Source organism: Littorina saxatilis, linkage group LG2, assembly GCF_037325665.1.
Source record: "Littorina saxatilis isolate snail1 linkage group LG2, US_GU_Lsax_2.0, whole genome shotgun sequence".
NCBI classification, from domain to species: Eukaryota; Metazoa; Mollusca; class Gastropoda; order Littorinimorpha; family Littorinidae; genus Littorina; species Littorina saxatilis.
The window spans coordinates 91,701,251-91,725,925 of NC_090246.1; the positions used below are offsets into that span (position 1 = coordinate 91,701,251).

A 24,675-nucleotide genomic window follows, 5' to 3' on the forward strand; every position below is an offset into this window, starting at 1 on the left:
GTGACGCAATATCTACACGTACACGTACAGGTCTTTGCTACACGTTCAATCATCTAGAACACTGCATTGTATCTGCAATACCAAGTGTCACCTGCACATGTCCTTATCATCATCAACGCTGTTTGATCCAAACATGACATTTGTGTGGCACAGTTCACACTCTCGCTCATTCGACTGCGAGTTTGGTCACCAGCGAAGAATACTTTATGCAGACCTGTTTACCCTTACTATTTTGTAGCAATTAATTAATTTTCTTTTGTCAGAAAACACTCCACTCATGGCCAGACTGAGATTTTCCTATTGGGTTGGCTTTGCTATTGTAGGTGTTTGGTGACCACTGGATTTGTATTGGGGGGTGGGTTATAGACCAGCTTTATAATTTGAAGAGCGATGTTTATCTTTGTTGATGTTCGTAAAGTGAACAAGTGTTGAAATGGAACACAGTTGTTTCAAGGGATCTTACGGGTGAAAACTGTAACGGTCTTTCTGGTACAAACTGGACACATCTGTAATTCAGTCAGTGTAACTAACATGCCACTTTTGTTAGATGCGCTATCAGTTTTATTTAATCATCCTCTCTCCCTTTCAACAAATACATTATTAATTGTGCAGATTTGAGATGTCAAAAGAAAAGCTTCAACAAAAAGTAGATCAACATGAGAGAGTATGGACACAGAAAAGAAAAACTCTTCCACCTGTTTTTGAGTCACTTGAGAAAAAGTGACTCTATGTAATCGGTCAGTGTTAGTCTGTCCGGCCGGCCGTCCGGCCGGCCGGCCGTCCGTAGACACCACCTTAACGTTGGACTTTTCTTGGAAACTATCAAAGCGATCGGGCTCATATTTTGTTTAGTCGTGACCTCCAATGACCTCTACACTTTAACGATGGTTTCGTTGACCTTTGACCTTTTTCAAGGTCACAGGTCAGCGTCAAAGGAAAAATTAGACATTTTATATCTTTGACAAAGTTCATCGGATGTGATTGAAACTTTGTAGGATTATTCTTTACATCAAAGTATTTACATCTGTAGCCTTTTACGAACGTTATCAGAAAAACAAGGGAGATAACTAGCCTTTTCTGTTCGGCAACACACAACTTAACGTTGGGCTTTTCTCGGAAACTATAAAAGTGACCGGGCTCAAATTTTATGTGAACGTGACTCATTGTGTTGTGAATAGCAATTTCTTCCTGTCCATCTGATGCCTCATATAATATTCAGAACTGCGAAAGTGACTCGATCGAGCGTTTGCTCTTCTTTTTATCATCATCTTTACTTCACACACTGCTTTGTCCTTCTGTTTGCACCATTCACCTTCATGTACGGCATTCTCCTTTATTACAAAAAGTCCTGCATGATAATGATATACTGGATAAAATAACAAAAATCCAATTCAAAAATAATAAAAGCAATCCACTATAATAATCCAAGGGACACGACTTTACAAAATGATGAAAATAATCCTGATCATAATCAGAGGAATTCTCAACACAACAAAAGGCATTTCTTGTTTGCTACATATATGTTATTTTGTGCAACGTTTGTATTGCAGCTAAAATAAATATGTGCACAATATTTATTTAAAGCAACATATACGGGCTTCTAAAATTTGCTCAAATAAAAGCTACTTTGAGATAATAAAATAATAAGACCTTACAATTGCCTTAGCAATGACTTACTTGAGCAAGAAAAAAATTAAAATATGAGGTGAGTCTTGTAACCCACAGTAAGGTTTTTTTCCACACACACATGCACATGTGCACGCAAGCACACACAAAGTTCTGCCAACCTAGCAAACCCTAGTTGCGCCAAGAAAGTTACCTATGACATGGCAAACTTAAAAACAAAAGAACACACTTTTGTAACCTGAGATACCTGTACCGTACTATCATATTTTGATTTTGGTCCACTGGGGGGTTTCACAGTACCATGGAACCCTCTGATCTTGTAAGAAGTCCTGCATGAAAGACCTTGTTTCCACAGATCTTGTAAGAAGTCCTGCATGAAAGACCTTGTTTCCACAGATCTTGCAAGAAGTCCTGCATGTTAGACCTTGTTTTCACAGATCTTGCAAGAAGTCCTGCATGTTAGACCTTGTTTCCACAGATCTTGCAAGAAGTCCTGCATGAAAGACCTTGTTTCCACAGATCTTGCAAGAAGTCCTGCATCCAAGACATTGTTTCCACAGATCTTGCAAGAAGTCCTGCATGTTAGACCTTGTTTCCACAGATCTTGTAAAAAGTCCTGCATGAAGACCTTGTTTCCACAGATCTTGTAAGAAGTCCTGCATGTAAGACCTTGTTTCCACAGATCCCCCCTAAGCCCTGAGAGTTTAGCTGGCTAAAACAGTGATTTCCCTGTTGTAAATGACCAAATAAGATTGACATTTTTTTTTTCAACATTCAAGGTTACACAATAAACAAGCTGCAACCTTCCATTCAAGAGATGGTTGCAATTCAGTCTTAAGCATTTAATGGATGCACCCAACATGCCACACTGTGTTTATAATGCGTTGTTTTTATCCTCATGGTACATATATAACACCTGACAGCTAACACGTTGAGATCTTAGAACGGAAAGACAAATGTCCGCCGCGGTGGATTGCGCTTGATTTCACATGAACAAAACAAACTGAGAGTTTACTTCTTAACAATCTTTCAGTGTCAAATGTGACTCCAACGCCACCCCCATCCCCTTACTTGTAGTTGCATGATCTGATACGCATTGTTAACAAGAGATTTTTACTGCTCACAATGACATCCAAAGTCACAGACAATTCAATTTACAATCTGCAGTCATTTCAAGCTCACATGATCAAGAATATGCAGCAATTTTTCTCTTCTCAAAAATATGTACACTGAGTTCGCACTCAACATTCCACGTTTTACACCTCCGACATTTCTCAAATTACATGTACATAATTTCTCAGATGACACAATACAACACACATTTTACTCGCATAAGTTTCTCCAATTGCATGCACATTCTTTGTCACAATTACTGGTACACTTACAAACAAGAGTATACAATGCACATTTCACAGTCCTTCTCCAATTACCGTAAAATCCCTAGCAAACGCCCACAGATTTCGGGTAAAAGTAGGGGGTGGGCGTTTGCTAGGTATACACCCCTTTGCAAGATAAGTGTCATCACATTTTCACGAGAAAAAAAAGTGATACAACCATGTGATTTATGCAATTTTAATGAAAAATAAATACACCGTTTGTTTACACAAATAAAGATCAACTGTAATAGAAAAAAAGAAGAACACAAGTGACCTTGATTCTTCTAATTCTCAGAATAACGTAAGCACAAACACAGTTTCTTCTCTGGCTTGGTTAATGATCGTGGGCTCATTCTAGTCCTTCGAAGTCAACATCATCGTCTTCACTGTCGTCTCAACTCTCAGCTTTTTCTGGGGCATATCCATTGCCGTGATCGCGAGGCAGGATAGCGCCAATTTCATCTGGAAACCCCTCAAGTATTTCATCATTTTGGGAACCATCCATGGCGTTTGAAATTGCACACCTGAGAAACTTGAGGACGTAACGATCGTTTGAGGTCGTATGTTCTCCCACGCCATTCAGCGCGTTCCCTTTCGAAGTATTCCATCACACCTTGGTCAACTTCTTCAGATGTAACTTAACTGGCGGTCCTTCAGACAACTTTCTTTTTCCTTTTCTTTCCCGTATTGCTATTCTAATATGTTTCTGTGTTCTCTCGACTCTTTCATTCTTTTCCTGTCAACAGAAAACTCGCGGGCACATACCTGCAGCTTCGTTTCTAATCTATCTCAGGGCTTTCAGTTTGTATTACACTGTATAGGATTTGTGCTTCGGCATGGCTGAACATAGAAGGCAAGTGCTTGTCAAGGAGAGAAGTGTTATACACTCAATAAAAGACGTCACTGAACGACGTTAAATCGTAAATAAAGGAGACACAAAACTTTTTTTTTTAAACAAAAACCGGGGTGGGCGTTTGCTAGGTGGTGACCCATCTGCACAACTTTTGGCCAAAAGTGGGGGGTGGGCGTTTGCTAGGGATTTTACGGTACATGTACACTATTTCTCCCAATGCCACCATTTCTCACACAACCCTATACAACACACTCAATGCATTTTACTCACACGTTTCTCTAATTACACCCATACTATTTTCACACATGACTGTCCAATTCATATTTTACTCTCAGACGTTTCTCCAATTGCATGCACGTTACTTCGCTCATAACACTACACAACACACATTTTACTCTCAAAAGCTTCTCCAGTTACAATAATTTCCACACAAAGAATGTTGTACATCTTCAAGCTGAGCTGCTCAAAGATTTCTCAGTGCCACGTGCACCGCCTATTAAAAAAAAATACACCGTCCTTTTTACATCACATCATTATTATTCATTATTATGTCAAACTAAACACACAAACATATTCTGAAAACTGTTGGCATGATCAGTGAAACCTTAATAATCCAATAAATAATAAAATCCTTGACAAATAAATAATATAATAAAACCACACACATAATGATGACTGCTAATTGACTACACAATCAGTCAAGATGCATGTTTTCAGATTATGTGCTTGAAAAAAAGAAATACATGAAGAGTTAAAAACAGTTATGTTGAAGAATTTGTTTCCTTTTCAACACAGTGGTTTGTGTGGGTCATTCTGCACTGCAGTACTTTGAGGTTTTGCTGTCAAATTCTACGCAAAAACAGACCAGAAGAAAAAGAATCCACTTTTTACTGAACACAATCACACTTTATCTGCATCCACAAGTTTATATGAGTGCCATCAGCATCCACGTTCACATACTTATTCCATCTACATTCACTCACAAAATCATAATGGCACTCAACTAACTCCGCAACTTCTAATTGTCCAATCACTAATTAATGCCAAACGAAGCGTTTTTCAAGCGGACACAGATATTATGCCATGAGCGGCAGTGAGCACACTTGCTGAAAGACAGGAGGCAGGGTCGAAGGTGGGACTGAGGGTCTGGGTTCAAATCCACAGCAGCCTGCTGCTAGCTGAAGTTGCAAGTCTCGCAATTCTTGCAGTCGGTAATGGAGATTGAGCTAGCTGTAGGCTGACAGTCGGTCTCAGCTGCGTTTCATCACCGGCGTTGAGTAGACTGAGACGAACGAGTCTGTGCTCCCTGCTGCTAGCTTCACCTGGAATCAGACAAGTTACTGCTGTTAATTGAAAGCGAGCACTGTTATTCTTTCTTGGGTAAAGGCTCAGGAATACATTGAAATTGTTTGGCTCGGCTCAGCTTTCAAAATAACACCGAGTAGAAACAGGCTTATGAAACAGTCATTCGCGACAATGCATACGATCGCTGGATAACACAGAAATACCAAACCGCTCTTGTATGCATGCAGACACAGACACAAAGAGACTGGGAACGGCCAACTGACCAAGTGTGGATGGAAGGCCATGCAGTTGATGGTTCCGATGCGCTGACCCAGGAAGCCCTCGTGATAGCGGATGGTGCTGAGTGTGTCACCGCTCTCATTGTACACGTTGATCGACTGACCCACGATTCCACTGCACACACCAAATATGCTGCTGTCAACTTCTATAGGCCTTCAAAATGTTTCTGGTTCCCTGGCACACACAGATACAAATTAACACACCCTGGCAGTCAGACAGACACACTCACACAAATACAAGTAGAAGACGAGGACACAGAGAGAAACCGTGCACACACATACACACAAGATAAGGAGGAACAAGAAGAAATGATTAACAGAATTATTTAAGTTACCAAGCTATGACATCTGCTCTAGGGTGTACATCAACAGCAGTGAAGCCTCGTGTGTTAGTGTTGTGGACCCGCACAGACTCTGTGAAACGCGGATCCCAGAACCTCAGGTCACCGTTGGCACTGCACACATAACCATAATAGTGCAGTATGAATCTCTGCTTCAACATTTTTCACAGTCACAGATACCATAGGATGGTTGTTACTATTCCTTGGTTCAAACAATCTGGACCAGATAAATGAGATTTTCCAAAATCGAATAAAAAGATGGGTTAATTTTTTGGAAAATTAATATGAAATAGTTAAGTCAACATACTCGTGAATGTTTGGCTTTGATTATGATTAAATGTTCCATTACCTATCTTGTTTTCTTGTTTTTTAATTCATAGAAAGTTTAATAGAATAATTTTATTGTTTCAAAAACAAATGAACGTTTTGAAAATCTGTTTTAAACTGTATTTTTCTAAATGTTTCACGAATCAACCAATCCTGTTTATTTTTTATATTCTTCCTTGGTTTGGTCCTTTAAATGTCTTCTACAATACACTCAACAAGTATGCTTATCAAATTACCAGAATTCCACGTTCAAAATGAACCTTATCATTATGAAACACAGTTGTTTGTACTGGCTCTTTGAAAGACATGCATGGTAGTGGCTTACATCAGACACTGGTATACACACACACACAGTAAGCATAGGTGACACGGTGCAAGAGTGCGAGACACTAGATCTAGATCTGTCTGTCTGTAGCCTACTTACGGGGACACGACTGCCAGATGGCCAGATCGACACTGCGCTTTCGACAGCGCTTCCTCGCGCAGACACTGGAAACACGCTGTGCAGATTAACCTGCAGGAAATCTCCTTTGGTATCTCCTTTATCTATTTTTCTGGAGCTACGAAACCGAACAATGTGAAATCGTCTTCTCCGAATCGGCGAACTGCAGCTCGGTGATAACTGTATCTATACCACAATCCTTCACGCGATCTGACCTAACTTTGACCCCTGACCTGGTGTACATACCACACACGACACAAACCAGTCACCTGTTTCCCCCCCCCTCCCCCCCCCAAAAAAACCCACCCGTTTTCTTTGGATACACACTTTAACTACATACGTGCCGACGAAATGTTGATCATTGCTTCAATATTTTGAAGCTGTTGCTTGGATAATAACCAGGTAAAATTAGTATTTCGGTGTTTAGTCAAATGTTAAAGTTTCTATCACACACATACACACACACATACACATACACACGCACAGACAGACAAAGTTTAGCATCGCATACATAGGCTACACTTACGTGAGCCAAAAATTAAAAAAATTAAAATATAGGGTATCGCCATACTTTCCCCAGTGAGAAAGTAACCCGAAATTTCCATGGGGGTGACCTCACAGGACTATATGAAATCTTATCTTTATTCTTATCCATATATAGATTTTGTGGTCTCACCTGGCACTGATGATCTTTCCCTCGCTGCCTCTCTGAAGATGAACTTTGGTCACAACACTCGCATGTTCACGTAATGTCATCACACGGCTGAAAGAGAAACAGAGATTTCATTTAGATACAAATCTGCAACTGTTTTAACAGTGCAGCGGAATTAAATTACTGACTTGTATATGAACAGGTTTTCAATGAGAACCCATCACAGTCTTTGTCATCTTTTCATGATAATACTACCACTAAAATCAATGTAAGCTGCTGGACAAAAAATCAGAAAAACAGATTCGCAAGTAAATCTCCACATTTGCTCATGGTTTTCCGTAACAGGCCACCATCGACCCGTGGCAGATGTAGCTCTAGTTTCTTGTGCTATATTTAGCTCAGTGGCCTTCTACTATACCAAGGCTTAGTCCCCTGGAGACGGATGTTCAGCTTTAACGTAAAAATCACAACCATCACACAGGCATAGAAAAAGCGGTCAAGCTTTCTCCCCCTTTTTACTCATTTTTGTTCTCATTTCTACTTTCCCATTCCTCTACAGGTACAAGGGGCAAATCAAACCTCTACAGGTACAAGGGGCAAATCAAACCTCTACAGGTACAAGGGGCAAATCAAACCTCTACAGGTACAAGGGGAAAATCAAACCTCTACAGGTACAAGGGGCAAATCAAACCTCTACAGGTACAAACAAGGGGCAAATCAAACCTCTACAGGTACAAGGGGCAAATCAAACCTCTACAGGTACAAGGGGCAAATCAAACCTCTACTACATTTCACCATAGACCAAATAGCCTGGACCGCCAACTCGTCACGTGACCCTTCGAGGTTACGACGCTCGACTTTCAGGGGCGCTTAGCGTCCGGTTTGAAAGGCCAGCGATTCGAAGACAGTGGAAAGAAAGCACGCTCCAGTTATTTGTGACAATGGGAGGTGACAATGAACTGGATTTTCCAAAACTCCAAACTAAACTTAACAAAACTCATCGAAAAACATGTTCCATATGCACTTTAGCTGAGTTTATTTTAGCATTTTCAGAACTTACCTCGGCAACTTCGTCCATGTTTACAATCGACACCGGATATGACATCCCCCTGATTTCTGAAAGGCCATGTAAGCGTAGGTTCCTAAATGCGAGAGGCCGCTACCTCGTAATAGAGAGAAAGAGCGGAGAGAGAGCTAGTTGGCGGTCCAGGATAAATGGTCTATGATTTCACACAAACTTGTACAAAGCTTCATTACGCAGCAAAGCTACGGTGGAACCCCCTTTCAAGACACCCCAATTTAAGACTCCCTCCCTTTTTACATTTAGTCAAGTTATGACTAAATGTTTTAACATAGAGGGGGGAATCGAGACGAGGGTCGTGGTGTATGTGTGTGTGTGTGTATGTGTGTGTGTGTGTTTGTGTGCGTGTGTGTGTGTGTGTATGTGTGTGTGTGTCTGTGCGTGTGTGCGTGTAGAGCGATTCAGACCAAACTACTGGACCGATCTTTATGAAATTTGACATGAGAGTTCCTGGGTATGATATTCCCATACGTTTTTTTCATTTTTTTGATAAATGTCTTTGATGACGTCATATCCGGCTTTTCGTGAAAGTTGAGGCGGCACTGTCACGCCCTCATTTTTTAACCAAATATGTTGAAATTTTGGTCAAGTAATGTTCGACGAAGCCCGGACTTCGGTATTGCATTTCAGCTTGGTGGCTTAAAATTTAATTAATGACTTTGGTCATTAAAAATCTGAAAATTGTAAAAAAAAAAAATGTTTTTTATAAAACTATCCAAATTTATGTTCATCTTATTCTCCATCATTTGCTGATTCCAAAAACATATAAATATGTTATATTTGGATTAAAAACAAGCTCTGAAAATTAAATATATAAAAATTATTATCAAAATAAAATTTTCGAAATCAATTGAAAAACACTTTAATCTTATTCCTTGTCGGTTCCTGATTCCAAAAACATATATATATGATATGTTTGGATTGAAAACACGCTCAGAAAGTTAAAACGAAGAGAGGTACAGAAAAGCGTGCTATCCTTCTCAGCGCAACTACTACCCTGCTCTTCTTGTCAATTTCACTGCCTTTGCCATGAGCGGTGGACTGACGATGCTACGAGTATACGGTCTTGCTGCGTTGCATTGCGTTCAGTTTCATTCTGTGAGTTCGACAGCTACTTGACTAAATGTTGTATTTTCGCCTTACGCGACTTGTTTCTTCTTCTTCTTCTTCGTTCATGGGCTTAGACTCCCACGTTCACTCATGTTTTTAGCACGAGTGCATTTTTACGTGTATGACCGTTTTTACCCCGCCATTTAGGCAGCCATACGCCGCTTTCGGAGGAAGCATGCTGGGTATTTTCGTGTTTCTATAACCCACCGAACTCTGACATGGATTACAGGATCTTTTCCGTGTGCACTTGGTCTTGTGCTTGCGTGTACACACGAAGGGAGTTAAGTCACTAGCAGGTCTGCACATAAGGTGACCTGGGAGATCGGAAAAATCTCCACTCTTAACCCACCAGGCGGCAGCGACCGGGATTCGAACTCACGACCTCCCGATTAGGAGGCCGACGTCTTACCACGACGCCACTGCGCCCGTCTCCCTCCCTTTTAAGACCCTGTTTTTTTATAGATGTTCTGTTCATAGACTGTAATTTTACCTCCATTTTTAGATTCCCTTCCTTTTAAGACCTGATTCTCTCATATGTGACCCTCCACCACGAAATGAGTCGCATGTCACCTCGCGCGGTTCTGCGCTAGGCTTAATATAAGTCCGGGGGGTGTCTGGTAACAGTGTGAGGGTCACCTTAGTCACAGGCTTATAACTCAAACAGTTTTCGCTCTTTTCTAAAACGGTTTTCACCACTGGATAGAGCATAAAAAACTCTTTAGGAAAATGTAAAAATATGAAAACCATGCAAAGGTGACATGTGACTCATTTCGTGGTGGAGGGTCACATATTATTGAAGGTCTTAAAAGGGGGGTTCCACTGTACTCAATGACTTTTGAGATCTGTGTCAAGTGTCATATTTTGGTCAAAAATCCAAATAACATTTATGTATCGACCCGTTTTATGAGAATTCCTTCATTTTTTTACGATTGAACGCACTCTTTTGTAGTCTTGGGCAGTCGACTAAATACGAGTTTTAGTCGGCCTCAGACGTCACATGGCTCAAAGAAGGGAAATCCAGTGTTCAATCGAAACATAACTTTTTGTTCTCCTTTCTACATTTACATTCCTCTACAGCTGGATGGGTAAGTCAAGTCTTCACTAAACTTCAATTAAACGTTTGCAAAGTTTCATTACAGAGTAAAAATACTGACCATTCGGTAGGTGAGAGGCGGCGGTCAAAGAGTCGCACAGTGCCGTCGCCACAGCCGGCCACCAGCAGTGAGCGACCTGACGTGTCGCTGATCAGGCTGGTCACACAGCTGTCTGCTCCTGTCGGAATCTCCTGTGATGGAAAAATAGTGTTAAATCCCCAACTGATTCAAAATAGTTTATCCGATAAGACAGAAATAAATTTGCAGCTCAAATCCCATGGATGCTGTGAACAAATGCACACAAACCAGTCTCACAGTCAAAGCCAATATCACACGTCATGGAAAAAGCCAGCCAACCAGGAATACACAGACACATGGATGGGCAAGCAGGTGGGGGTAGGGCGGGTAGCCAAGACAGACAGCGAAGAGACAAACACAGACAAACAGATGAACAGTCAGACTCTTCTTCTTCTTCGTTCATGGGCTTAGACTCCCACGTACACTCGTGTTTTTGTACGAGTGGAATTTTACGTGCATGACCGTTTTTACCCCGCCATTTAGGCAGCCATACGCCGTTTTCGGAGGAAGCATGCTGGATATTTTCGTGTTTCTATAACCCACCGAACTCTGACATGGATTACAGGATCTTTTCCGTGCGCACTTGGTCTTGTGCTTGCGTGTACACACGAAGGGGGTTAAGCCACTAGCAGGTCTGCACATAAGTTGACCTGGGAGATCGGAAAAATCTTCACACTTAACCCACCAGGCGGCCGCGGCCGGGATTCGAACCCTTGACCTTCGGATTAAGAGGCCGACGTCTTACCACCCCGCCACAGCGCCCGTCGGCAGTCAGACATATAGGCCAACCAGTTAGACATAGACACATAATCACAGAGAGAAAACGACACATTGAGAGGCAGAGATGTTTTACAAACACAATTCAAAGGTAAAGACAGACATGCAAGCTACGAAGGACAGATACATACAGTGATAGAATTCTATACAGACATGTTCACAGACATGTTCAAAAACAAACAGATGTTGGCTAACAAATAAACAAACCACGATGGACAGTCACAGTCAAGCAAAGGCAGAAAACCAAGAAAATACAAGACAGACAGACAGACAAGACAAGACAAGACAGACAGACAAGACAAGACAAGACAAGACAGGACAGGACAGGACAAGACAAGAGAAGACAAGACAAGACAAGACAAGACAGACAAATCGACCCATATATATAAACTGGCGGCATGTGAGGCAGCCAACCAGCGATTACAATGGAAAATTTCCTAGATAAATTTTCATTTAATTAATATACTTACCCGAATCACATTAGCATTGAGTCACCTGAGATGCTTATCACTGAAAAACGCTTACCCGGCTAAAAATTTTAAAGGGAAGCAACCCCATCACCAAAACGAAAGTGAAAGTAGCTTGGTAATGGGCCAGCACACTGGGAGTTACCTCCCATACGGGTGTGTGCCACGTCACTTCCTCTAGGAACACGTGCCTATTCTCATACGGCTTTAAAAATCTTAAAACCATACGCGGGGCAGGTGGGAGGGAATACAGTATGTGATTCGGGTAAGTATATTAATTAAATGAAAATTTATCTAGGAAATTTTCCATTAAATAACATATTCTTACTCCGAATCACATTAGCAGATAACATCAACAAGGCGGTGGGCTAGAAATGAATCAAAACTCACCATCAAGTTCTGGACAGGAACTGACCTGCTGCTATGAGAGCTGGAAGGCCTCTGGAGCCATCCTGTCGAAGAGCCGAGACGTCCCGAAGATAAAAGTTTATGAAAACATCTTCAGAACGCCAAAACGCAAATGTCAGCACCTCCTCTAGACATCTGGAGCGCAGTACTGCCATAGAGGATGCCCACGCCCTCATTTCATGGGCTCGGGCCGAGTCAAGTGGCAAGGAGGGCATGACCCCCCCCCCCCCCCCTCTTTGTGCGACTCCACTCATAAGCTTGCTTAATGAGCGAGGACACCCACCGGGCCAACGATACCTTCGACAAATCTTACTCGCGCCTAGAAAAGGGCGAGATAAACAGCAACTTCTGAGAACTAGACCGAAACGGCTGAGTCCGGGCTAAGTACAGACGAAGAGCCCTCACAGGGCAATTGACCGAATCAAGGTCATCCGGGGCCAACGCGCTGATCAGAGCCTTGACTCTAACCAGCGGAGAGGCCTGCCCCGGAGACTGATTCTTGGCCAGGAAATCGGGCCGGAAACGCAAAGATGCGGAACCGTCCGACTAAAAGGAGATATCTCCAGGCTGACCCGACAGGGCGTGGACCTCGCTACCCCGTCGGGCCGTTGCCAACAAAAGAAGAACCAGCGCTTTGCGAGTGACATTGAACAGAATGGCCTCGCTCAAAGGCTCAAAATCCGCAGAACGTAGGAATTCCAGGATTAAAAACAAGTCCCACTTGGGAGCGGGCAAACGAGCTTTCGCTTCCTTAAGAGCAGCCCTTTTAATGACTGCAGCTATAACGCCCCCGACTCGAACAGACCGACCGATCTGCTTAAGAGTCGCCAAGATAGCGAAGCGCCGGACCCTCAACGAGGAGCCTGAGGCGCCCTGCGAAGACATGAAAGAGAGGCGGTTGGCGACCTGAATAGAGCGCGGAGCCACCGAACTCACCCCTGTAGCTGAACACCAGGCAGTCCATGCCTTCCAGTGGGAAGCATAAACTGACGAGGTGGACGCTCTATGCGAGCGAGCCACCAAGTCCAGACGGATGGAAGCCATCAGGAGAGGCAAAGTGGAGCAAATCTGAGCTTGGAGCTTGTGCACCCTTCTCTGAGAAGGCTGGACAGTCCACGCGACCGTGTCGAAAGACATCCCCAGATAAGTGAATGTCTGTGACGGGGTCAGCTCCGACTTTCCCTGGTTGATCGAGAACCCCAACAAGTTGGATTCTCGAAGAACCATCAGGGTATCTTGCGAACAGCCGCTCTGGGACTGGTTCATGATGAATCAGTCGTCCAGATATGCCCGCAGGCGGATACCCTAGGACCTCACCAGTGCACACACCTGTCTCACCACCATGGTGAAAATCCATGGTGCGAGGGACAGCCCGAAAGGGAGTGCGCGAAACTGGTAGATCTGATCTCCCCACCGGAAACAAAGCCATTTCCGGTCGGCCGGATGCATAAGAATGAAAGTAAGCGTCCGTGAGATCGATCGAGGTCACCCAGTCTCCTGGGCGGAGAGAGTCTCAAACCAAGGCTGGCGTCTCCATCTTGTCTTTTATCTCACTCAAGAAAGTGTTGAGGAGAGATAAATCCAACACGGGACGCCGTCCTCCTGACGCTTTGGGAACGGCGAAAAGACGCCCTAAAATCCCAGGGAGCTATGGACCCGAACTCTCTCCACCGCGCCCTTCTGCTCCAGGGAGGCAATTTCCGACTGCAAGACGGAACATGCTTCCTGCGAGAAGATGGGCTTGAACCGCGGTGGCACTCGGGTAAGAGGCGCCTTTTCCTCCCGCCAGAGCAGGTGGAAGCCCGATCTCACCACTCCCACAATCCATTGGCTGTCTACTACCGACATCCAACGAGAAAGCGCACGGGAGGGGCCTCCCGCCATCACCAAGGTGGAAGGCGGGAGGGGGGTGAGATCGGGAGCGCTTCATTGGGGGTGTGGCTTACTCCCAGAGCCGCCACACCCCCTCCCCGATGCCGTCCTCTTCTTCCTGCCACGAGCGACCGGCAGAGCCTGCCGCTTCTGAGCTGGCTTGAGGTTCGACAATGTCTGAGCCTGCTTTTGCTTAGAAGGCTTAGACTGTTTCACCCCCTGCAGAGTGAAGTCGAGGAACTGACTGTCCTTGTTCGACTGAATCTCCTTCTGTCTGGCATCCATTGCCAGAGAACAGAAGCGAGATTCCTCTGAGACCGGGGAGACTCTCAAGGTCTCCCTAGTAGCCAGCTCCGTGAACTGGGACTGCGAGAGGAAGAGATCCCTCCTACAGAGGACCGCTTGGGTGTACTGTAGAGAGGAAAGACGCAATTGTTCCTCATTGACCTTGGCCAAGGCGGTAAAAAGCGCAGAGACATCGTCCGCATTTTGTTCTTCACTGAGAGTGAAAGGAACCAGCGAATCGATCAATGCCCGATACAGAGTCCGAACAAGAGTCTCCGCAACGGAGGACAGTTCGATCTGCCGACGTCCAACCTCCTCAGCAGAGAGGAGGGAAGCCTCAGAAACCGGCAGAACCAGATCAAGCTTGATCGGTTTAGCCAGAAGAGGCAGCAATTCCCGGGGAACCGGAAGGGTAGCCTTAGGGAGAGCAAAAGACGCCAGCCAGCTCTGGCTCTGAGTGGGCAAGCTAAGCTTCCTATTGCCCGTAGGCACAAAGGAAGAGGCTTGAGAAGCCGACGCCACCCACTGCTGAGCTGATTCCGGAACTGGACCAAAAGGAAGCAGTAACGGAACAGGCACTGGCCGAATACCACTCCCCGCATGTGCTGGACGAACCAGCGAATGCGAAAGTTGGTAAGCCACTGACGGAGACTCGGCGAACCGGAAGGAAGAAACATCTTCCTGTGCCGGCCGGAAGTCCGCCATGGCCGAAGGATCGAACGGAGCGGAAGAGTCCGCAGCCACCACCCCTTCGGGGAAAAAACGAGACGCTACTTCCGCCGCGATGTCAAGAACAGACTTGAGCTTCGACGGAAACACGCCCCGAGACTCCTCGTTGACCACTGATGGAGCATCAGAATAGTCACACATGGAACCATGACCAAAACCACCAGTTCCGGAAGCAGAAGCATGCCCTGGCAAACCGGAAACCGGAATGCCTGTGCACGAACATTATCCTGCAACCCAGAACCTTGTGAAGGTAAGGGTAGGCAGGACGACCATCCGTAAAAACCGGAGCTGGATGAGCTGACGTCACTCCCCCATCCGAGTGGAGTGATGCCTGCTCAAGCCTAGGCACTAAATGGCCGGAAGGCGTACGCTGGAATCCACCCTCTGATATCCGGAAGGAAGCACCAGAAGAGGAAGCAGCGTGTCCGGCCGAAACCGGAAGTGTAGACGACGAAACCGCGCAATGCGGAATTGAAGGCTGCACTGGTTGACTTCGTGATTTGGAAGGACCGGAAGTCAGTGAAAACTCCATACTGCCGCAGCCGCCGTAGCGTGCCTGCGTGGACGGATCATCACCTCCGGCGAGTGCCGGTAGTGCAGCCGACAGAACCGCGCAATGCGGAAGCGAAGGCTGCACTGAAACCAAAAACACCAGTTCCGGAAGCAGAAGCATGCCCTGGCAAACCGGAAACCGGAAATGCCTGTGCACGAACATCATCCTGCAGCCCAGAACCTTGTAAAGGGTAGGCAGGACGACTATCCGGAAAAACCGGAGCTGGATGAGCTGACGTCACTCCCCCATCAGAGTGGAGTGATGCCTGCTCAAGCCTAGGCACTAACAGGCCAGAAGGCGTACGCTGGAATCCACCCACTGGTATCCGGAAGGAAGCACCAGAAGAGGAAGCAGCGTGTCCGGCCGAAACCGGAAGTGTAGCCGTCGGAAACCGCGCAATGCGGAAGTGAAGGCTGCACTGGTTGACTTCGTGATCCGGAAGGACCGGAAGTCAGTGAATACTCCATCCTGCCGCAGCCGCCGTAGCGTGCCTGCGTGGACGGATCATCACTTCCGGCGAGAGCCGGTAGTGTAGCCGACGGAACCGCGCAATGCGGAAACGAAGGCTGCACTGGTTGACTTTGCGATCCGGAAGGACCGGAAGTCAGTGAATACTCCATCCTGCCGCGACCGCCGTAGCGTGCCGGAGCGGACGGATCATCACTTCCGGCAAGTGCCGGAAATGCGGCAGCCGAAACCGACTGCCGCCGCTGTTCGATCAAATCCGGGGCCTCGTAGGTTATCGCCGGAAATGAAAGATCAGCATGGTATCGGTCGTGACCCGAAGCGAAAGAGCTGTCTCCCGAGAGAGAACGTCCAGGCGCCTCACGAGGGCTATCGGACCAGCTCTGCTTACCAGCCGCAGCTGAAGAGGGAGGACGCTGCTCCAAACCGGAAATGGAAGGCAAAGACACGGAAGCCAACGCCCGGACGTCACTGCCAGATGCCGGAAACGCCAAACAACTGGCGACGGAACGCTGGAACTCTGCCTGCACCAAGCTGCGGATTTCCGGAACCAGTGTCTAAAACAGAAAGGAACCAACGCACCCTGCACAGGTGCTAACAACGAGGACGAAGTCTCCGTAGTAGAGAACCGGAGCAGACGTAACAGTAGCGCTAGGCGCCGCAAAAGATAGCAGAAGTAGTAACAGCGCAAGGCGCCGAAATAGGTACAGACAACAAAGTGCTACGTTCTTGGTCTGTACAAGTAAAACAGCTTAAGAAGAAGCCTAAGGCTTAAATTTCCCCTTGGGGTCCGACTTGCCACAGCGCTTGTCTGAATCAGACATGCTGTCAAATCCATGTAAACAACACGAAAACATTTTACTGAACGTAAGTCTAAACGACTGAAAACTCAGTAAAAACACACACTTTCGCGTCAACAAATTACGATAGCTACACTTGCCTAACAAAAACAGAGGCACGTAGAGCTACAAACAAAGTCACACGAGCTAGTAAACTAACTCACACAACAAAATGGCGAAACACGCAAGTAACTGACACACAAGTCAACAACACGTGGCAACGCGAAAAAATTTACTGACACGTAAGTCTAAACGACTGAAAACACAGTAAACACACACTCTTTCGCGTCGACAAAATACGATAGCTAAACTTGCCCCACAAAAACAGAGGCACGTAGAGCTACAAACAAAGTCACACGAGCCAGAAAACTAACTCACACAACAAAATGGCGAAACACGCAAGTCACTGACACGCCGGTCAACAACACGTGGCAACGCGAAAAAATTTACTGAAACGTAAGTCTAAACGACTGAAAACACAGTAAACACACACACTTTCGCGTCAACAAAATACTATAGCTACACTTGCCCAACACAAAAAGGGGCACGCAGAGCTACGAGCAAAGTCATACGAGCTAGCTAACTAACTCACACAACAAAATGGCGAAACACGCAAGTCACTGACACACAAGTCCGCAAAAAACGGACAACGTACAGTAAGGAAAACAGCGCAAACAACCAACAACAAACGGGAACGAGCTCACCAAACTGAAGGCAAGGCGAGCAGAAAAGCTGGGTAACGTGGCCGGCGGGTGTCACTCAAACACACAAGGTCAGCCACAGAGCGTCAAAAAGTGAACCGTCCTCTCCGAGGTGAAAAAGACGTATGAGAATAGGCACGTGTTCCTAGAGGAAGTGACGTGGCACACACCCGTATGGGAGGTAACTCCCAGTGTGCTGGCCCATTACCAAGCTACTTTCACTTTCGTTTTGGTGATGGGGTTGCTTCCCTTTAAAATTTTTAGCCGGGTAAGCGTTTTTCAGTGATAAGCATCTCAGGTGACTCAATGCTAATGTGATTCGGAGTAAGAATATGTTATTTAATGAAAAAGACAGACACAGGGTAGTTGGTAAAGCGTGCACACACCTGTTTCCTGGCCTCAGACTGCAGGTCCCACAGTAGGATATTGCGAACATCCCCTGAGCAAATGAGAGTGGAGGCGTCTTGTTCCCAGTGCGTCACCAATCCTGAACCTGCAACAACATCGCTCGGTGTCAGCTTTACAATTGTCTTTTTTTTTTTACAATCATTCATTGGTGGTGGTAGCACAGAAAAATACAGTGGAACACCCCCTCTTGAGACCTCCACAAATTTGAGGAAATGGGGGTTCCTTTGTACACTGACAGGACAGACAGACAGACAGACAGACACGTAGTCAGATATGCATGTACACACACGCACACAGACACACTCACAGACACTCAGACAAACACAAACAGACAAACTCAAAGACAAGCACAGACAAACAAAAACAGAAAGATATATTCTGGGCAAAATTTTAAATCCAAGTTAGTAAATCCCAATTCAAAAAGGGAGAACAAAGTTATTTCAGAGGATCAAATATTTCAAATCCAAGTTTGTAAATCCTAATTCAAAGTTATTTTAGAGGATCAAAAAGTTCTAAAGCCAGTCCTCATCCTCTGTTTCCTTAATCCCAATATCAACACTCTAAGAACCTTTCACAGTACTAATGACATCACAGACAACTTTAAGTTCAACATTTTTCCAGGTTCATAATTTGTTTAGCAGCAATCTCATTTGTCTTGCATTTTTCATAGCACTACACAACCAAACTCACCTTTTGAGAGTGGAACCATGTCGGTGAGAGCCACAAAGGAGGTGACCATTTCTGTGTCCATATCTTCTCGCTCAAAATTCCGCCATATCCTCACACAGCCATCGTCTGCACACAAAAAGCCTCATTAATCAGATCCAAGACATTCCATGCACATGCTTACAATTGATCATTTTGCATCGACATGTGTCTACTTCTTCTTCTTCTTCTTCGCTCCTAATAGACATGAGTATAAATTATATAAGCCTGAAGCAAACACCCAACTTTTGCAGTGCACCTTGTCTTACATAGCGTGAAGATTCCTTGCATGTGTTAGTCGACTCCTTGAGAAGGCGGACTCCAGTACAAATACCTTGATGCAACCATGTCAATCTTCTTCTTCTTCGTTCCTGGGCTGAAACTCCAACGGCTTTTACGTGTATGACCGTTTATGCCCCGCCATTAAGCCAACCATACGCGGCTTGGGGAAAGCATGCTGGGTAATTTAGTGTTTTTGTGTTTCTATAACCCACTGAACTCTGAAATGGATTACAGAATCTTTTCCGCGAGCACTTGGTCTTTTGCTTGCATGTACACACGAAGGGGGGTAAGGCACTAGCCGGTCTGCACATAAGTTGACCTGGGAGATCGGGAAAAACCTCCACCCTTAACCCACCAAGAGCGGCCGGAATTCGAACCCGTCTGACCATGTTAACCAAAACAGATAAGCTCAACTGTCTGCACTGGTAAACCATATCATCCAAACTGTACACAGGTAATTTCTTTGTCCATAAGCTACTGGTGTGTTACCTGTGCCACACATGAGAAGCGTGTGATCGTGAGGGTTGACGAAGCCCAGGCTGGAGATCTTGCTGTGTCGGTGGTTCCCGTTTGACATTGTGCTTGCACGTGTACCGCTCTCCCAGTCCCATATACTGAAACACAACAACACATACAGTTGTTTTTTTCTTCTTCAGCGTTCCAGAATTTTTCTGGTTACGTGTGAGCTCGTTTGCCCATTTGGGTTCCCCACACTATACTCTGAGAGCATAGTCAGCTCACTCCGCTTTCGTTGAGTAGGCATGCTGGGTATTTTCGTGTTTCCATAACCCACCGAACTCCGACATGGATTACAGGATCTTTTCCGTGCGCACTTGGTCTTGTGCTTGCGTGTACACACGAAGGGGGTTAAGTCACAAGCAGGTCTGCACATAAGTTGACCTGGGAGATCGGAAAAATCTCCACTCTTAACCCACCAGGCGGCAGCGACCGGGATTCGAACTCACGACCTCCCGATTAGGAGGCCGACGTCTTACCACCACGCCACTGCACCCGTACATACAGTTGAACTGTGAACAAAACACATGTGGTGCAAATCCAGTTACTAACAAGTTTGAGGTTGAAGAACAAGACTTTTTAAAAACATAACAACCATAGTCAAGTGAATGGCCTCAACTGGTAAAGAAAGTTGGAATGAAATGACACGGGAATTAATGCTTTAATTTGAGTGCAAAATTTGTCGCAATAACTTTTTTGACAAAGTTTATAGTAGTGCTTACCTGACGTTTTCCTTGTCTGCAACAGCCACATAGTTCTCATAGGGGTGGAACGCGAGGTGGATGGGTATTCCTGAGTTCCGGTTCACAAATATCTGATCATCCAGCTGGTTGAAGCCTGCAATAAAAAATATAAAATAAAAAAAATAAAAAAGCTCACATCAAGAAAAAAATCAACAAGAAATTATCATGCTTAAAGTACTGAAAATCCATACAGCTACGGTTGTTTGACAGCCTATGTTGATGCCAATATATGGGTGCATGTGGCTATGCCTGAAGCTGGAATTCTGGCAGTTTGACAGGCATTCCAGCAGCCTGGAGAAAAGGACTCGGAGCCCAGACAGAGTAATGATCATACCACGATAATGGTTTTCAAGAAAGTTATCAGGAGGTAACACCCCCCCCCCCCCCTCCTCACACCCACTCACTCACTAACTCAGTCAGTCAGTCCGTCACACACATATACCCCCCCCCCCCCCCCCCCCACCATTCTCATCCCCCTTCCCCACACCTCCGCTTCATTCCTCTCTCTCACCTGCTCTGTGCTGGTCGAAGCGAGCCCTGGCCCTGACGCGAGAGTTCCTGAGGTAGCGGTACTGGCGCTGGTGGAAGGCCTCACTCACTGGGTCCTTGTCTTCGGGCAGCTGCATCACGGGTTTGAGGAATCGCTTGCAGCTCCAGACAAAGAACTGTGTCTCTGCTGGCAGCTGTCGCATATTGCCATCTTCAAGGTCTTTCTCCTCCACCTGCACAGAGAATGAGATGTGTCCAGATGTGTTCAGGTGTTACAAGACAAATGTGTGTGTACACGTGCACTTAACCCATGCACAGACAGACTGTAAAATAAAAGTCTCACACACAGACACGCATGCACACCCACAGACACACATAAAAACATAGACATACACACACACATACATAGACACAAAATGTGTCCATCCTTGAGTTTCTCTTGTTTAAAAATAGTCTTACCAGCGTTCTCTCAATCCTTTCAATCAATCACCACTTTGAAGTGTTTAACACTCAATCCTTTCAATCAATCACCACTTTGAAGTGTTTAACACTCAGTCCTTTCAATCAATCACCACTTTGAAGTGTTTAACACTCAGTCCTTTCAATCAATCACCACTTTGAAGTGTTTAACACTCAATCCTTTCAATCAATCACCACTTTGAAGTGTTTAACACTCAATCCTTTCAATCAATCACCACTTTGAAGTGTTTAACACTCAATCCTTTCAATCAATCACCACTTTGAAGTGTTTAACACTCAATCCTTTCAATCAATCACCACTTTGAAGTGTTTAACACTCAATCCTTTCAATCAATCACCACTTTGAAGTGTTTAACACTCACTTTTGTCAATCAAAAGAGAACCAACAAGTCCTTTCCAGTTTCTTTTTCTTCGCGATTACTTTACAAATAACTATGCAAGAAAAGAAGGAAGGCATAAAATGAAAGACATTAATTAAATTAAATTAAGGGGTTAATAGAAAACCCCAACATATTCTAAAAATGAGTCTCCCATAAGTTCTGCGCAAGGACACATTATAAGAAATGCACAAACTTGTACACATGCTAAAATGCACAAATTGATACTCAAATTCTATCTATTAACAGACACATGTTTACAGTGAACACAGAAAGTTGCACACTAACCTGTGAGGGACCTTTGTCAAAGATTTTCCTGTGTCGCGTGAACTGCACGGAATGCTGAGAGGAGGAGGTAGGGGTGGTGGGTACGGTGGAGTTACGTACGGGGGACGACTGAGGGTGGGGGTTGGCTGCGCTCTGGCTCTGAGACATGTGGTTCCTTGGTGGTGGAGTCCTGAACATGAACATACTAAAAAGATATTTTTTCAGTACTGGAACAAATAAAATGTGGCTGTGGCAGAACAGCAGTTCTATGCAGCGAAGCACAAATGTTCTGCTTCTCTGTCCGTTGTTTGTCTCTCTCTCTTTCTCCCTCTCTCTCTGTCTGTCTGTGTCTCTTTGTCTGTCTGTGTGTGTCTCTGTCAGTGTGTCTCTGTCTGTCTGTGTGTGTCTCTGTCTGTCTGTCTGTCTGTGTGTGTCTCTCTCTCTCACATCTAATCGTATGGCAGAACAAAAGTGATCTACATTGTATTCATAAAATGCCCTGAATGACAGATATTTTGGGTCAAACCAATAAGAAACAAGAGGCGAAGCCTTCAAGGCTCACGTAAGAAATCGACAAACAGTAACACAAACTCAATCACTCCGTCACACATACACACACACACGCACACACACACAGTAAGCATAGGTGAAACTTCAAACTGTGCAAGAAAGCGAGACCCTGGATCTGCCAACTAGTCTCGGCCCGCTCACAATAACAATGACCGAGACTTTCAGTAATTCCTTTGCGTGACGTCTAACCCTCTTACGTCATAATGTGACGTCTTCAAATAGTTTCTATCACACACGTCAAACACTTTTGACCGAGACGTAATCTTCTTATGCGAGCTTTATCCATAGACTCGGAAATGTTAAAGTTTCTATCACACACACACACACACACACACACACACACACACACACATGCACGCACGCACGCACAGACAGACAAAGTTTATCATCGCATAGGCTACACTTACGTGAGCCAAAAACAACAATCTGCAGTTCTTGAAGAGGATTGCACCGTCACTGACGATGGTGAGCAAAACTCACAATCCAGCACCACACTGTAAACCAGGGATGGTGCACACAAGGAAGTGCCCAAAAGAGTACCTACCCGTACTGCATGTTTGCAGGGCGACCAGGACTACCGGTCAGACAGGCGGGACTGGACATTTGCATGATGTTGCTGCCAGCACTGAGTGGGGGACGTGGGTGATGGATCTGAAAATAATCCATGGCAAAATGAAAGGTAACGACAGTTCTGTTTTATTAGGAATGGTTTTTTTTAGATGGCAATGAGCGTGGAGAAAGTAGTCACATTTCAATGTTTGTTTTGTATCATAAGTGAGACAGAAACAAAAAAAGGGGAGTGGGGGGATCGGAAAGGGGAAACTAGTGTGTATGTGTGTGCACGCACCTGTGTGCGTGCATACATGTGTGTATGTGTATGTGTGCGTGTGTGTGTGTGCATGCCTGCCAGCGCCAATGTCAGTTCACACCCTGAACCTCAAGCATCCCCACTTCTATGCACACAAGCCCATGGTGACACTTCAGGCAACAACTCATCATGAAACAAAACCACCCACTCACTCTCTCTTTAATGTAGCCCACCACCTCCTTTGAAAGTCTCGGCCGCTACAACCCTTTCCAGATAGAGGAATAGATGTTGAACAAAAATCTCAAATGACTCACCCTCTCTTTAATGAAGCCGACCACCTCCTTTGCCAGTCTCTGAATGTCAGGGTGGGGATCGGCAGCTAAAAGCAGCAACCCTTTCCAGATGGAGGAGTAGATGTTGTTGAATGGAAGTGTGATGTTTGAGGCTGAGCCCGCCAGGGACGTGCCCGATGAACAGCGACGTAAGTTCCCCAGCGGCCCTGTGGCAGTGGCATCGTAAGGGTCAAGGCTGATGTTGGATGCAGAGGTGTGGAACCCTGGGAACTGGCCAGAACTGGAAGCTGTGAGGATGGAAAGAACAAGTGTTTGTGTTAAAATTGCTTTTCAAAGGTATGATCTTTTCAAGTGTACAATTAAGTTACCTTTGAAAGAAAAGATCCTCTGAAACCTTAACCTTAAAAATGGGGGTTGAGCCTTTTGCAACGAAGCGCCTTGTAGTCCCAAAAATATGGCAATTACTTCTGAGTATGTTGTCTAAGGCTGACCTGCAAATCTTCTTTTTTTTCATACAGCACTCTGTTTTTGATTTTGTTGTTTTTTGTTTGAATTATTTGTTTGTGTGTTCATGCAAATGCAAGCTTCTTTGAAGAAAAGAAATTAGTATGGCTAATTCACAGAAGTAGTAATTAAAATACCCATTATAAAAAAATTGTTTGTGTTGAATCAGATCAAGTTATATACAAAAAACAAGCAAACTTTAAAAAATTTACTATCAAGTTATATACAAAAACAAGCAAACTTTAATTTCTATCTTTTTAAATCAGCAGTCTTTCAAGTTCTTTTCTCTGAAACCATGAAACGCTGGTCACATTACAGCAACAAAATGTACTCCAAGTGTTTCATGCCACAATTATGGTTAGACAAAAACCACAAGAAGCCGCTAGAAGAAAACAAAAAGATCTTTACAACTGCCAATGCATACATGGAACTGTGTACTCAGGAAAAGTAAGTTCATGGAATGTACGTTTAAACATAGAAAAAAAAACACGAACTATTCACAACAACTTCGACTTATCAGTCATTCAAATGAGAGAACAAAGAACATAACTTAAAAAATATATATATATACATG

At 44.8% G+C, this 24,675-nt stretch overlaps 1 protein-coding gene across 4 annotated transcripts in view; it reads right to left on the reverse strand.

The window, feature by feature from the left end:
* Positions 1-2,399: 2,399 nt before the first annotated feature.
* LOC138960137 (regulatory-associated protein of mTOR-like) overlaps positions 2,400-24,675 on the reverse strand; it is a 42,980-nt gene continuing 20,704 nt past the window's right edge. For all 4 annotated transcript variants that reach the window (XM_070331895.1, XM_070331893.1, XM_070331894.1 and 1 more), the window contains 13 exons: positions 23,619-23,884; positions 23,041-23,147; positions 21,948-22,116; positions 20,825-21,035; positions 20,293-20,407; positions 19,544-19,668; positions 18,758-18,862; positions 18,046-18,152; positions 10,546-10,676; positions 7,225-7,311; positions 5,774-5,893; positions 5,424-5,553; positions 2,400-5,177 (listed from right to left, as the gene is read on the reverse strand). In XM_070331895.1, coding sequence (XP_070187996.1) covers positions 5,106-5,177; positions 5,424-5,553; positions 5,774-5,893; positions 7,225-7,311; positions 10,546-10,676; positions 18,046-18,152; positions 18,758-18,862; positions 19,544-19,668; positions 20,293-20,407; positions 20,825-21,035; positions 21,948-22,116; positions 23,041-23,147; positions 23,619-23,884 — 1,745 coding nt within the window. In that variant the 3' untranslated portion in view covers positions 2,400-5,105. The remainder of the gene's footprint in view (positions 5,178-5,423; positions 5,554-5,773; positions 5,894-7,224; positions 7,312-10,545; positions 10,677-18,045; positions 18,153-18,757; positions 18,863-19,543; positions 19,669-20,292; positions 20,408-20,824; positions 21,036-21,947; positions 22,117-23,040; positions 23,148-23,618; positions 23,885-24,675) is intronic.